General features: G+C 43.0%; 1 protein-coding gene and 1 long non-coding RNA gene across 45 annotated transcripts in view; both read left to right on the forward strand.

Annotated features, from left to right (window-relative positions):
* The window catches only part of PPHLN1 (periphilin 1), a 123,944-nt gene extending 121,913 nt beyond the window's left edge, over positions 1-2,031 (forward strand). For 11 of the 44 annotated variants that reach the window (XM_077953896.1, XM_077953907.1, XM_077953917.1 and 8 more), the window contains 2 exons: positions 673-990; positions 1,304-2,031. In XM_077953896.1, coding sequence (XP_077810022.1) covers positions 673-990; positions 1,304-1,330 — 345 coding nt within the window. In that variant the 3' untranslated portion in view covers positions 1,331-2,031. Of the gene's footprint in view, positions 1-672; positions 1,200-1,303 lie in introns of those variants that run through there. The other 33 variants (XM_077953898.1, XM_077953909.1, XM_077953918.1 and 30 more) reach the window with 10 other exon arrangements.
* A 1,117-nt stretch (positions 2,032-3,148) lies between these two features.
* LOC144332822 (uncharacterized) lies at positions 3,149-5,776 on the forward strand. The gene is made up of 2 exons (XR_013400965.1): positions 3,149-5,587; positions 5,689-5,776. It is a non-coding gene; the product is annotated as an uncharacterized LOC144332822 (long non-coding RNA).
* Positions 5,777-14,019: the final 8,243 nt, after the last annotated feature.

Genomic DNA, 14,019 nt, shown 5'->3' on the forward strand with positions numbered 1-14,019 from the left:
AAAGACTAGCTAAACAAATTCTCCTGTAAATGCCCAGATTGCTGCCTCACAGGCATGTCCCCTCCTTCAACAGGTGTTAACCCTAGAGGACTAGAACCTAATCAGTTGTAACAAAGAGATGTTATACATGTCCCTGAATTTGGAAAACAAAGATATGTACATGTATCCGTTGATACCTGTTCTCACCTAATTAGCACATATGCTCTTCCTGGAAAGTCCACCCGATCTGTCATTAAACATCTTCTTTTAACTTTTATGTTTATGGGGCGGCCCACAAAAATTAAAACTAATAAGGGTCTGGCTTATGCCAGCTCACAGTTTCAACAATTTTGTCACACTTGGAGTGTCCAACACTCCACAGGCATCCCGTATAACCCCCAAGGACAGGCCATAGTAGAACGTGCCCACTTCACCCTTAAAAATATGCTCAGAAAACAAAAAAGGGAGACTATGAGTAAAGACACTGAAACACTACTAGCACAAGCCTTATTTACCCTTAATTTCTGAAATTTAGATGATAAATTTCAATCAGTTACAGAAAAGCACTTTGCTAAAACTTCTCAAGACATAAAACCACAGTTTTATGGAAAGATGTAAATAGTAATATATGGCATGGTCCAAATGTTTTGCTAACATGGGGAAGAGGATATGCTTGTGTTCACACTCCCTCAGGCCCTCTTTGGATTCCAGCACGATGCATCAAACCATACCATAGTGGGGCTAGGACCCAACCTGGTACCAGAAATGAAGGAAACGACCCCGCAGGCCCCACAGCCCCTGCAGCCCCCGCAGCCCCCACAGGCCCGGAAGAAACGGGTTCGTCGGATGACACAGTTTCGTCGGACGACAGGAGCCCCGGACATTACCTGGGGGATGCTGAAGAAGACAACTCAGGAGGCTGAGCGAATCCTGCTTCGAACACAGACACCATTCACTCAGGAAAATTTGTTCCTTGCTATGCTCTCTGTTGTACATTGCAACTCGCGTAAGGTATTAATCCTTTTTATTCTCTCACTTTGCCTGTTACCTGTACCTGCTATACCCTGTTAAGCCCATTTTCTAAATCTGCCTTTTTTTCAGCCCTATTACTTAGGCAGACATCCCCTTCCCAGCTTCTAACTGTGACTTTTTAGCTAGGAGGGATTAACATACCCCCAGTGGGGTTCCTCAGTAACAGCCATATAGAAGGATATGCAAAAACATCTCTCCTAGATAGACCCCCACTCCTGGGGGTCACTTCTTAATTAGAAAAGAATATTACTAATCACACTCATGTTTGTCTCTTGTTGTTTACTAATTCTAGGATCTAAAGCCGGAAAACAAGCAGTAACTGCTATGCCTGACAAAACTGTTGCTGCACACATCTGTAGTCGTCAATCAACAAAACCTGATGCAAAAAACAGAAAAGGGGTGATGTAGGAGATCGGTCAGGGTGGTAGGAGACGCTATAAGGAAAGATGCAATTGGAAGGCAGGGAGGTTTTCCAAAACTTCGGGAGATAATAAAGCTGAAGGCAGCTAATTCTCGTACCCTGAGGCTGAGGGCGAACAGTAGGTAACAAGGGTGTGTAAAGGGATTTATCTAGGTAAGTTTGTTTACTTATGTCCTCCAGAAACCGTGCAAGACTGCTCCCTGCAAAGGGGAGGCGACAGTGTTCATTACTCACAAATTGTGTTGGCTTCAGGCCTTTGGTATTGTGTCTGTACTGAATAAATACAAACGGCTCCAGCTTATCAGGACTGCACTCTGTTTTCGGCTGCACTAAAGTCAGCAGTCGCCTAGCCATTCTCACACAAAATACCTGTGTCAGAATACTCCTTTCATCCATCACTCAGCCAGCGTCTTCAGGACAGACTTGGCATGGGACTTGTCCAAAAAAATGCTGATCAAAAGAGGAAAATTTTGGAATATGCCAAGAATAGTGGAATTTTATTTATTCTATTTTTTGTAGGCCCATACTCTCCATCTCAAGAAACAAGATGATTGTAACATGTCCTTGATTAAACTATTGGCAGATTATTGCTGTGTTAATCTCTGTAGTCTAATGAGTTCTTTGTTCTGTTCTGCTGCCTTTTATAGGTTCTTGTCCTTTCAAAAGTGTTCTTGAAAGAAACAAAGCAAATAGGCAGTTAGCACAGCACAGCTACCCCTTACCGAGCAGTCTGTGGAAATGACCCCTCACCCAAATCACGGGTTAGTTAAGAATCTAACTGGGACAATTACGATATTCCACTCACTTCCTGGTCACTTCAGCAGCCTAGTGGCATTGAGCCAAAATACACAATTCTGTGTTATTAGTGAGGAAACTTTAAAACTCATGTTTGTTATTACTTACCACCCAATTTCATTATCCTCCCTTCCTCTTTCCATTTCTATTCTCTCTCACTTGAATTCTGGCATTATTTTTAGTGGACTCTACTGATAATACCTACCCTAGAGTACATAAAAATTATATTAAAAGAGGAAGTAGTAGTATGCATAATTTTAACAGATTCTATAACGGGTGCCTCAAAATATGTATTGTGCCATTCCACAAATTTAAAAACTAATTGAGGACACTAATTATTTTTTTTTAATTTTCTAAATGAGACCACCTTGGATTTTTATTTTTGCCATTTAGATGTTTATATTTATTTAACTTTAATAAAACATAAGCCAAGCCAAATCCCACATGACAACTCTGGTATTCTTCCCTTATATGAGCAGTGATTTTATTTGTTACCCACCTTAGAAATGTATCTGGATAAGTTTGTTTACGGATGTCCTCCGGATCCCAACCTTTGATCATCCAGCGCAAGACTGCTCCCCGCCAAGGAGGGCAGCAGTGTTCTAGTGTTCAAGACTAAGAAAGTTCTAGTCTTGTTTTTCCTTCTCCCCGCTTCCCTGGGGTTTTTCCTTACAAGTTTAAAAACAAAACTTGAGAAACTACCAAAGGCGCAGGAGTTGTTCACTTTGTTGAAATTCATTAAATTAGAGAAGTCTCACTAACAGATGTATTTAAATATAGATACAACAGATAATTTCTTTTTCTCCCCTTTCCCCAAATTACAGTCAGCATTTAAAGCTGTTTATGGCTTGCCATCAGCATTATTCTGGTAGGCTTGTTAGTGCTAAAATCTGTTTGGGTTTTTTTTTTTTTTTTTTTTTGCCTCTTAAAGTCTAATTTTAGGATGGATGAATTCAGATGTTTACCAGAGTGTATATTTTACATAATGTTCTTGATTAGAAAGACTTGTTTGTAAATTATTCATTTTTTTTGCATATGCCCAGTTGGTGTGATAAAATTTTCATTGTCTTACCATAAAGCCTTGGTTACCAACAGGCAGAATGTAGATATTGTAAAGCTTTTTGTGAATTTTAAAAGTGCAAAATAAAGCAACCACGTTTAAGTAGATTGTCTTTTTTCTTAACAGGCTTAACGCATTTTGCTAAAATGTGGGCTTTATTACTCTCTACTGCAAGATTACTTCTTAGTCTTCAGTTTACTTACTCAGCAGCAGGATAGAGGAAGTGTAAGAACTGAGAAACTACAGCAGTGCCCCCCTCATCTGACTTTGCTTTCCATGGTATAAGTAAACCATGGCTACTATTGGCCAAACATATTCGATGGAAAATTTCAGAACAACTTTTAAGTTTTCAACTGTGTGCCGTTCTGAATGAAATCTTGCAGCACCATGCTTTGTCTCACCTGGCACATGAATCATCCCTTTCTCTAGTGTATCCACACTGTACACACTACCCACCTGTTAGTCATCTGTGCCATTTACTCCTGACATCCAGCCATTGACTATGTCATGGTTCCATGATCCAGGATCACCCAAAGCAGATGATCCTCCTTCCGATGTGTTGTCAGAAGGTCATAGTAGTGCTCATGCCTGTAATCCCAGCACTTTGGGAGGCCAAGGCGGGTGAATCACTTGAGGTCAGGAGTTCAAGCCCAGCTTGGCCAACATAGTGAAAGCCCCGTCTCTACTAAACATACCAAAATTAGCCGGGCTTGGTGGTGGGCGCCTGTAATCCCAGCTACTTGGGAGGCTGAGCCATGAGAATCGCTTTAACCCGGGAGGCTGAGGCTGCAGTAAGCCAAGATCACTCCAGCCTGGGTGACAGAGCCAGACCCTGTCTTAAAAAATGAAAGTCAATAGTAGCCTCACGCTGTGTCACAATGCCTGCGTCACCCACCTCACTTCATCTCACCATGCAGGCATTTTACCATCTCACATCCCATCATCAGAGGAAGAGTTGATTACAGTATATTGTTAAAATTGTCCTATTTTATTGTTGTTAATCTCTTATTGTGCCTAATTTATAAATTAACCTTTACCCTAGGTGTATATGCGTAGGAAAAACCTGGTATATATAGGGTTTGGTATTATCCATGGTTTAAGGCATCCACTGGGGGCCTTTGAGCATATTCTCCACACATAGGGGGCACTACTGTATTCACTTTGGTGACTTAGGGCGTCTTGACTTCTGAGAAGCAGTTAAGAAAGGTAGCGCATGATACAGTAGTACTCAATAGTTGTGTAATTACGAATCTGAATTTCAAAGAATTGTAGGATTAAGATCCTCTATCTTTGTAGTAACTCCTGGAGGGCAGAAAACTTGTCTTTGGGACTCTAGTTCTTAGCATAGTTTGGAACGTAGGAGACACTCATATTTGTTAACTTAAAGGTGGCTTCACAAAGGAAATTATATTTGACCCCTAGGTCTTGGAGGAATATGACTTATTCAGGCAGAGAATAAGTTTATAAGGCAGAGATTTCTATTTGTTAGAAATCCAGGAGGAGGGAAAGGGGTCCTGTGTCCTAAAGCTGTGTGCTGAAGATGACGGGATGAAGGTGGGAAAAGGTAAGTTGAGAGCAGAATGCGAAGGATGTTAAATGTTTATAGCTTATTTAACCTTTCTGTCCTACTTAAGAATGAAATTTGGAAACATACCTATGTAGTGTTCTTACAAGAGACGTGGATTTCTCATAGCCCTCAGCAACTTCACAGATCTAGAACCTCTCGAAGGAGGACGAGGCCAGATCTCCTTAAGGAAAGACTCGGCTATACTGCCAAAATATATTTTGGTTTCAGCTTCACTTCAGAGTTTCCTGTAATGGATCCTGAGCTCCAGGGAAGTCTCTGACAGTTCTTTGGCAACAGTTTTGGAGATGGTGATCTGATCATCTCTGAAGTATTCATTCTAGACAACATTCAGTGCTGCCAGCAGCCAGCCACCCAGATTGCTTTCTAGCTGTAACACTGCTCAGGCTGGCTCGTGGAGTTCCTGAGAGCAACTCTCTGCTTGCCAGGTCAAGGCTTGTGGGTTGTGCGTGGTGTATTTGTCACTTCCTTCCTGCCAGTTCTCTTTGAGAGAACTGTTACCCAATTCAGTGAAAAAAAAAAAAAGGTAGAGGCGGACCAGTAACTGAGGTAGTTACCACAATCTGTTCTCCCATTGTTTTCCATGGTAATAGGGGTTGACATTGAATAACATGTCTGCCTAACTGGGACTATATTTGCTGTTTTCCTTGTAGTTTTAGGTGTGATGAAGCAACTAAGTTTTATGGAATTTGAGTGGAAATGCTGCTAATTCCAGGTTAGGAACCTGATGACAGTGACTGTACCTCCTCTGTGCTCTTTTATCCCCTCCCAAAAGTAGCAATAGCAATGCAGCCTTGATTTTTTTTTTTTTTGCAGAGCCACAAGATGGAAGGAACCTGCATAACCACATGGAATAGTGCACTGTTATGTGAGAGCAGAATAAATGTCTTTATTCTTTAAGCCACGTTTTTGTTTGGTGTCTTTTTATAGCAGCTTACTTTTTGCTCAAACTTGATTATTTTTGTCAAATAACATCTAAGCATTCACTTCACTGGTGTAGGCCCTAAGCAGACCGCACCACTCCTGCTTTTCCATTATAATGGAAATCTTGGGGTAAGGGACTGATTCTAAAAAAGCTTTGAATTAAAAGTTTTAAGCTGTCTTTTAAATCTTCATAAGTATTGTTACAGCCTTGTGAACATTTGTATAGCAGCAGACACAGCCTCATTATATAGCATGTTGTTTTTTCAGCTCTGTTCCCACAGATTGATTTTTTGTGTGTGTGAATTTTTTTGAGGCAGGGTCTCACTCTGTTCAGGCTGGAGAGCACTGGCACAATCTCAGCTCACTGGAACCTCCGCCAGACTCAAGCAGTCCTCCCACCTCAGCATTCTGTGTAGTTGAGACCACAGGCACGTGTACCACCATACCCAGCTAATTTTTGTATTTTTTGTAGAGATGGGGTTTTGCCATGTTGACAAGGCTGGTCTCGAACTCCTGATCTCAAGTGATCCGCCCGCCTCGGCCTCCCAAAGTGCTGGGATTACAGGTGTGACCACACCCAACCAAGTGTTTGTTTTTTTTTTTAATGGGGAAAAAACTTTAAAACCTTAGACATTTTTAGTGATAAGGCTGTAGCATTAGAATACCATTGGCCAGGCATCCAGGCATGGTGGCTGAGATGAGAGGATCACTTCAGCCCAGGGGATGGAGGTTGCAGTGAGCCAAGATCGTGCCTAGCATGGGCAAGAGAGACTGTCTCAAAACAAAAACAAACATCCTTATATTCTGCTAATCTGCTACTTTTGTATACTATACTGGATGTCTTTTAAAATAATTTAATTTTAGGTTTAATATACTAAATATTTTATAGAATTCTGAGAAGCACCAAATTATTCCATTATTTGACTATCTGAATCTTGCTATGTTACCTAGGCTGGTTTCAAACTCCTGGGCTCAAGCGATCTTCCTGCCTTGGCCTCCCAGAGAGGGGCTCCCAAAGCGCTGGGATTACAGGCGTGAGCTACCATGCCTGGGCTGGAGCTGTTTTAGAAAACACCATTGTGATTGGTAAGGAGGAGCTGCTGGGGGGTAAGTAGAACAGGGACTTCCAGCTCCCAAAGCCACAGCACAGCCGGGGACTCAGTCTCTTTGGCTGCTCCACCAGAACACACGGAGTTTGAGAAGAGCCATTTAAGTAGAATGAACCTGGTAATTCAACTCTCCTATTTAGGAACCAACATTAATTAAATGTAGCACCTTTTCAGCTTTGCTTACAACGTATTCAGAGATTCAAGACTAAGATTGCTGCTGATAGCACTCTGAGGTAGGGGAAAAAATCTTACTTTTCCTCCTGGTAACTGGGGAGAAATAATGTGGAGTAAAATATCTTGCTCTCCACATACTCTGTAATTGTCTCCAAACTGTCTACTTAATGGCAATAAAGCCAACTTGAAGCATATGCACTGATAGGGAAATAACCATCCCCAAGCTTCTTTTTTCTTTCTCTTTTTTTTTTTTTGAGACAGTCTTGTTCTGTCACCCAGTCTGGAGTGCGATGGTGCTATCCTGGCTCACTGCAACCTCTGCCTTCCAGGTTTAAGCGGTTCTCCTGCCTCAGCCTTCCGAGTAGCTGGGACTACATGCATGTGCCACCACGCCTGGCTGATTTTTGAATTTTTGGTAGAAATGGGGTTTCACCATGTTGGCCAGGCTGGTCTCAAACTCCTGACCTCAAGTGATCCGCCCACCTTAGCCTCCCAAAGTGCCAGGATTATAGGCTTGAGCCACCCTGCCCAGCCTGCTTCTTTATTTAGTTTAACCTCTTCCCCACCCCAAGTCCCAAACATTAATATATATTTTTAAAAGACCCTCTTTAAAGTTCCCAACTCCCATAATCCATGGTCTTTGAGGGTGGGGGTAGGGTTCCATCCTTTAAGGAATCCTTGCCAGGCAAATATGTTGGTAAGTGAAAGGGAAAAGAGAAACGACACTTTATACTGAGTAGGAAGACTCCTGCTGACCTAATAAATTCAGTCCAGTCACCACAGAAGACTGAGGCTGGAAGGAAGCCTTTGAGCTGGTCTAGCACTCTCATTTTACAGAGTGGAAACGGTCAGAGCACTTAACCTGCATGAGCTAATGAGAGAGGAGGGTCTCCTAACCCACATTTGAATCCTGGAGTCCAGGTGTGCTTTGCGCCAGCCACAATGCAAGATCAACTTAGTGGTGGATTTCTATCAGACTAGGAATCGGCTTTCCCAATGGCAATTGCTTGGTTCAGTTTTTGAAAAATGCTAAAACAATTACTAACATTATCGGCTGGTCACGGTGGCTCACACCTGTAATCCCAACACTTTGGGAGGATGAGGCGGGTGGATCACTTGAGGTCAGGATGTTTGAGACCAGCCTGGCCAACATGGTGAAACCCTGTGTCTACTAAAAATACAAAAATTAGGTGTGGTGGTGAGTGTCTGTAATCTCAGCTACTTGGGAGGCTGAGGCAGGAGAATCACTTGAACCTGGGAGGCAGAGGTTGCAGTGAACTGAGACCACGCCATTGTACTCCAGCCTGGGCAACAAGAGTGGAACTCTGTCTCCAGAAAAAAAAAAAAAAAAAATTCATCCTTTTTTTTTTTTAAGAGATGGGGTCTGTCACCCAGGCTGGAGTGTAGTGGTGTGATCATAGCTCACTGCAGCCTCAAACTCCTGGCCTCAAGCTATCCACTCGCCTCAGCCTCTCAAAGTGCTGGGATTACAGGCATGAGCAACCACACCTGGCTTAAGGTTCGTATTCCTAATTGTACTATTACCATTGTCTGGAATCTAATGATTTGACAGTATGTCCCAAGTTGTTTTGAAAGCTGGCATAACAGCACCTTGTGCATATGGTAATAGAGATGTGAAATTTCTTTTCTAAAAAGTTGAGGCTGAAGCTGATCCCTTAAATGGTAATGTTTGACCAGCTACTTGGGTCTGTTCAAACAGAATGAATTGGCTCTAATCCTGTGGCCAAGTCTATTTATACACTCAGTGTCTTTCTTTTCCTCCATATTCTCTACCCAAACCATTTTGAAAGCCATGCTTAGCCTGGCATGGTGGCGTACCTCTGTAGTCCCAGCTACTTGCCAGGCTGAGGTAGGAGGATCGTCTAAGCTCAGGAATTTGAGGCTGCAGTGATCCCAACACTGCACTGCAGCCTAGTTGGCAGGGTGAGACCTCATCTCTTTAAAAAAAGAAAAGGCCATCCTTAAGCCTTATTCCCCCAGTAAAGTTTATGATTCTATAACCTCGGCAAAATGTGAGCTCAGAGATGCAAAATTCAGTTATTTCTGCACATTTCTCCGTGGCCCAGTTTACCTGGAAGCCTTTCTAATGGTGTGTGTTTACAGAAAACCCATGCTCCTATGCCTTCTGTTTTTAGACTGTTCTGGTGAATGGCTGGAGAATCTAACCAGGCAATTAGCAATTTTCTCATTTGACTGAATTAAAAATGATTTTATCATAATTGCGTTACTAAGATTGAATTGATGAGACTTTTATGGAATTTTCTTGGATCCCAATAGATTTTCTTCTTCATGCATCCCAAAAGGTCACTTTTATTTTATTTTATATTTTATTTTATTTTTTATTCTTTTTATTATTTATTTTATTTTATTTATGCTGGAGTCTTACTCTGTTGCCCGGGCTGAAGTGCAGTGGCACAATCTTGACTCACTGTAACCTCTGCTTCCCAGGTTCAAGCGATTCTCCTGCCTCAACCTCCTGAGTAGCTGAGACTACAGGCACAGGCCACCACGGCCGGCTAATTTTTGTATTTTCAGTAGAGACAGGGTTTCACCATGTTGGCCAGGCTGGTCTCGAACTCCTGACCTCAGGTGATCCACCTGCTTCAGCCTCCCAAGTGCGGGAATTACAGGCATGAGCCACTGCACCTGAATAAAGGACACATATATTTCTATAAACAAGAATTAGTTGTGCCTCCCCTCAACAGTTCTAAGAGATAAGGGAATCAGCTCTAGACTACTGAAATTACAACTCAGGGGTTGGAGACTGGCTAATGACAGGCTCATTTTGTTCAACAGTGTTTCAGAAACATTTAAATTTGTTGCTAGCATTTAAAAGCTGGGAGATGCCTACAAAAATTCAGATTTCTGGTATCTTTTGAAAAATCTGATGGTCAAGCAATATTGTTTTTCCATGGCAGTAGTCGGGAGTTTATTAGAAAACAGCAGCCCAAGAAACAAAGTGTGCCTACACTGTTAAAAACTGTTCTGAGGCTGGGCGCGGTGGCTCACGCCTGTAATCCCAGCAGTTTGGGAGGCTGAGGCAGGTCAATCACCTGTGGTCAGGAGTTCGAGACCAGCCTGGCACATGGTGAAACCCCTTCTCTACTAAAAATACAAAAATTAGGCGTGGTGGCACACACCTGTAATCCCAGCTACTTGGGAGGCTGAGGCAGGAGAATCGCTTGAACCCAGGAGACAGAGGCTGCAGTGAGCCGAGATTGCACCACTGCACTCCAGCCTGGGCAACAGAGTGAGACTCCATCTCAAAAAAAAAAAAGGTTGTGAAATCGGCTGCTTCAAGTGCAGTGGTGTTTACAACTAGTTGGTCACAACCAGTTACAGATTTCTTTGTTCCTTCTCCACTCCCACTGCTTCACTTGACTAGCCTTCTTAAAAATCATCATCATCATCATCATAAATGGTTCTGAAATCCTCTGGGCACTGCTGAAATATGTCCACCCAATACTTCCAGCACAATGTAAAGCCCTGGGTCCCATCACCCAAACTGAAAGGGACCCATGCCATACATGCAGATCTAGCAGTCTCGGGTACCCATTCCAATTTCACTACCCGTTTCATAAGACACATGATTTGTGTCTAAAGTGAGAGGGTTAGACAGCAAATGACATCTCCTTTCTCTTCTGGTACTTTTGTAACTCAGGAACTATTTAATAGAAAGCAGAGTATAGGCTGGATGCGGTGGCTCACACCTGTAATCCCAGAACTTTGGGAGGCTGAGGCGGGTGGATCACGAGGTCAAGTGTTTGAGACCAGCCTGGCCAATATAGTGAAACCCTGTCTCTACTATACATACGAAAAATTAGCCGGATGTGGTGGCGGGCGCCTGTAATCCCATCTACTCGGGAGGCTGAGGCAGGAGAATCGCTTGAACCTGGGAGATGGAGGTTGCAGTGAGCCAAGTTTGCGGTACTGCACTCCAGCCCAGACGATAATGGGAGAAAAAAAAAGAAAAAGAAAATAAAGCAGAGTATACAGAGCAACAACAAATGCACACACGAAATTAATCCCCCCCCCCTTTTTTTTGGAATCTTTTTAACCAGAGCTGAAAGGAGTTCCCACTGACTTCTTGCCAGTATTCTTCCATAGGACTTCCGCAAGTGTTCTCCAGTGACTGCTGAGAAGTGAGGAAAATGCAGCCGTTAAAGTTCTGCTTCACCTGCGTAGAGATTAGATGCGTTTTTTTCTTTTTTTTTTTCTTTTTGAGATGGAGTCTCACTCTGTCACCCTGGCTGGAGTGCAACAGCGTGATCTCAGCTCACCACAACCTTCACCTCCTGGGTTCAAGAGATTCTCCTGCCTCAGCCTCCCGAGTAGCTCAGATTAACAGGCACCTGCCACTACACCCAGCTAATTTTTTTGTATTTTTATTAGAGATGGCGTTTCACCATGTTGACCAGGTTGGTCTCGAACTCCTGACTTAAGTAATTCGCCCGCCTCTGCCTCCCAAATTGCTGGGATTACAGGCGTGAGTCACCGTGCCCGGCCAGTTGCAGCGTTTTAACATTTGATATTTATCAGGCTAAGCACGGTGGCTCACACCTGTAATCCCAGCATTTTGGGAGGCCCAGGTGGGCAGATTACCTGAGGTCGGGAGTTCAAGACCAGTCTGACAATGATGGAGAAACCCCATCTACTAAATCTCCTGCCTCAACCTCCCAAGTAGCTGGGATTACCAGTAATTTGTAATTTTGTACAAAATTAGCTGGGGTGGTAGTCCCAGCTACTTGGGAGGTTGAGGCAGGAGAATCGCTGGAACCTGAGAGGCAGAGGTTGCAGTAAGCCGAGATCTCGCCACTGCACTCCAGACTGGGCAACAAGAGCGAAACTGTCTCAAAAAAAAAAAAAAAAATTATCTCAAGATCCAATTTTGGAGTTTAGTGACTGACCAGATACTTTGAACTCTTGTTAAGTAGATCTAGTAACAACTTTTAGAGCAAATGGAATGGGCCACGGGCGGAATGATATGGTTTGGCTCTGTGTCCCCATCCAGATCTCATCTCTGTCATCCCCACCTGTGGAGGGAAGGAAATGATAGGATTATGGGGCCAGTTCCCCCATTCTGTTCTCATGATAGTGAATTCTCATGAGATCTGATGGTTTTATAACGGGTCTCTTCCCCCTTCGCTTCCTTCACATGGTCTCTCCATCTGCTGCCATGTAAGACGTTTGCTTTACCTTCTGCCATGATTGCGTTTCCTAAGGCCTCCCCAGCCGTGCGGAACTGGGTTAGACCTCTTTCCTTTATAAATTACCCAGTCTTGGCAGTTATTTGTAGTAACGTGAGAACAGACTAAGCAACTATAGGCTTTATTTTCTTGCCAATTCTTTACAGAACTGTAAGGCAGTTGCTTCCTTCTTCCTTTGTAGATAGTCTTCTGTTATTGCTACAAACTGGGATCAATTTTTAAGCTTGAAAGTTACATTATTGCTGGACGCAGTGGCTCATGCCTGTAAATCTCCAGCATTTTGGGAGGCTGAGGCGGGTGGATCACCTGAAGGTCCGGAGTTCGAGACCAGCCTGGCCAACTTGGTGAAACCCCCGTCTCTACTAAAAATATAACAAATTAGCCGGGCATGGTGGCAGGCAACTGCAATCCCAGCTACTCGTGAGGCTGAGACAGGAGAATTGCTTGAACCCGGGTGGCGGAGGTTACTGTGAGCTGAGATCGTGCCGATGCACTCCAGCCTGGGCAATAGGAGTGAAACTCCATCTCAAAAAAAAAAAAAAAGTTACATTACTGTTGTGAATAAGTATCTCTGCACTTCCTTAAGCCTTTTGCAGGCTATGTAACCCTTATGTTTTGAGAATGTATCTGAAAAGTGAGGGCAGTACCTTCACCTTATACCTGCATTTCTCCAGGCTAAGTATCACCTGTTTACTATTTATTATCCATCCTTTATAAGCAACATATTGCAACAGTCTTTTCTAAAAGGATGCCCACTCATGGCAGCACAGGTTCTGAAAATTTCTTCAAAATCAAGAAATCTGCTAATACACTGAGAAGTTGTGATGGAACACTCTCATTTATATTAATGTAAATCAGGAGAATTTCTTTTGGAGAAAAATTGGCAATATCCATCAGTCTTAAATACATAACCTTGTCCCAGTAACTACACTGCTCCCAATTTATGTGCACATGTGCCAGTGTAGCATAATGTATGAGGAAAGTCAACCCCATCATTAAGAGATTGGTTAAAGATATTCCAAAAGCAGGCTATTTATTAAGCAGTTACTGAAAGAATGGGTAGACCTATATGCACTAGTGTGAAATGTCCACATGTAAAGGGAAAAAAAGCAAGTTACAGCACATATAGGTCACTACCACTTTTAAGAGAGACATTTATACAAATGTGCTTTGAATGTCTGAAGGAGACACTAGAACTGGGTAAGAGTGGTTATTTCTAGGGAGAGGAACTGGGGATCTGCGATGAAGAATGGAAAGGAGATGCTGTCTCTGACTTTTGCCCTATTTGAATTTTTTTGAGCTGTGTATGCACTTCCTTTTCATTGCTGATGGTTTTTTAAAGGCACCAGACCAGGGACTGTTAAGTTACTGAGTAAAGAACTCGCTCACCGTTGGTGCTTTTCTGAAGGGGATCTGTGTAGTCCAGATACAAACCCTTGCGTGGGAAGGCTGTCCACCTACTGCTGGTTTACCCGTTGGACTTGTGTCTGTCCTCCCTAAGGCCAAATTTTCCCCACTCCAGTCTATATGGAAAAAATAATGCCTCTGTGTCTGAAGCCCTATTTCTGGCCTACAAGTGGGGCGTGTGGACACACGAGACAAATGGAGGTCTGTTAATGGTAGAACAACTGCCAAATAAATCATGCCTGAACACAGGCACAAAATGGAAGTTATCTGGATACATCTGCAAATATTTATATTCAGAAAGGTAG

The sequence above is a fragment of the Macaca mulatta genome, chromosome 11 (assembly GCF_049350105.2).
Source record: "Macaca mulatta isolate MMU2019108-1 chromosome 11, T2T-MMU8v2.0, whole genome shotgun sequence".
Lineage (NCBI taxonomy): Eukaryota > Metazoa > Chordata > Mammalia > Primates > Cercopithecidae > Macaca > Macaca mulatta.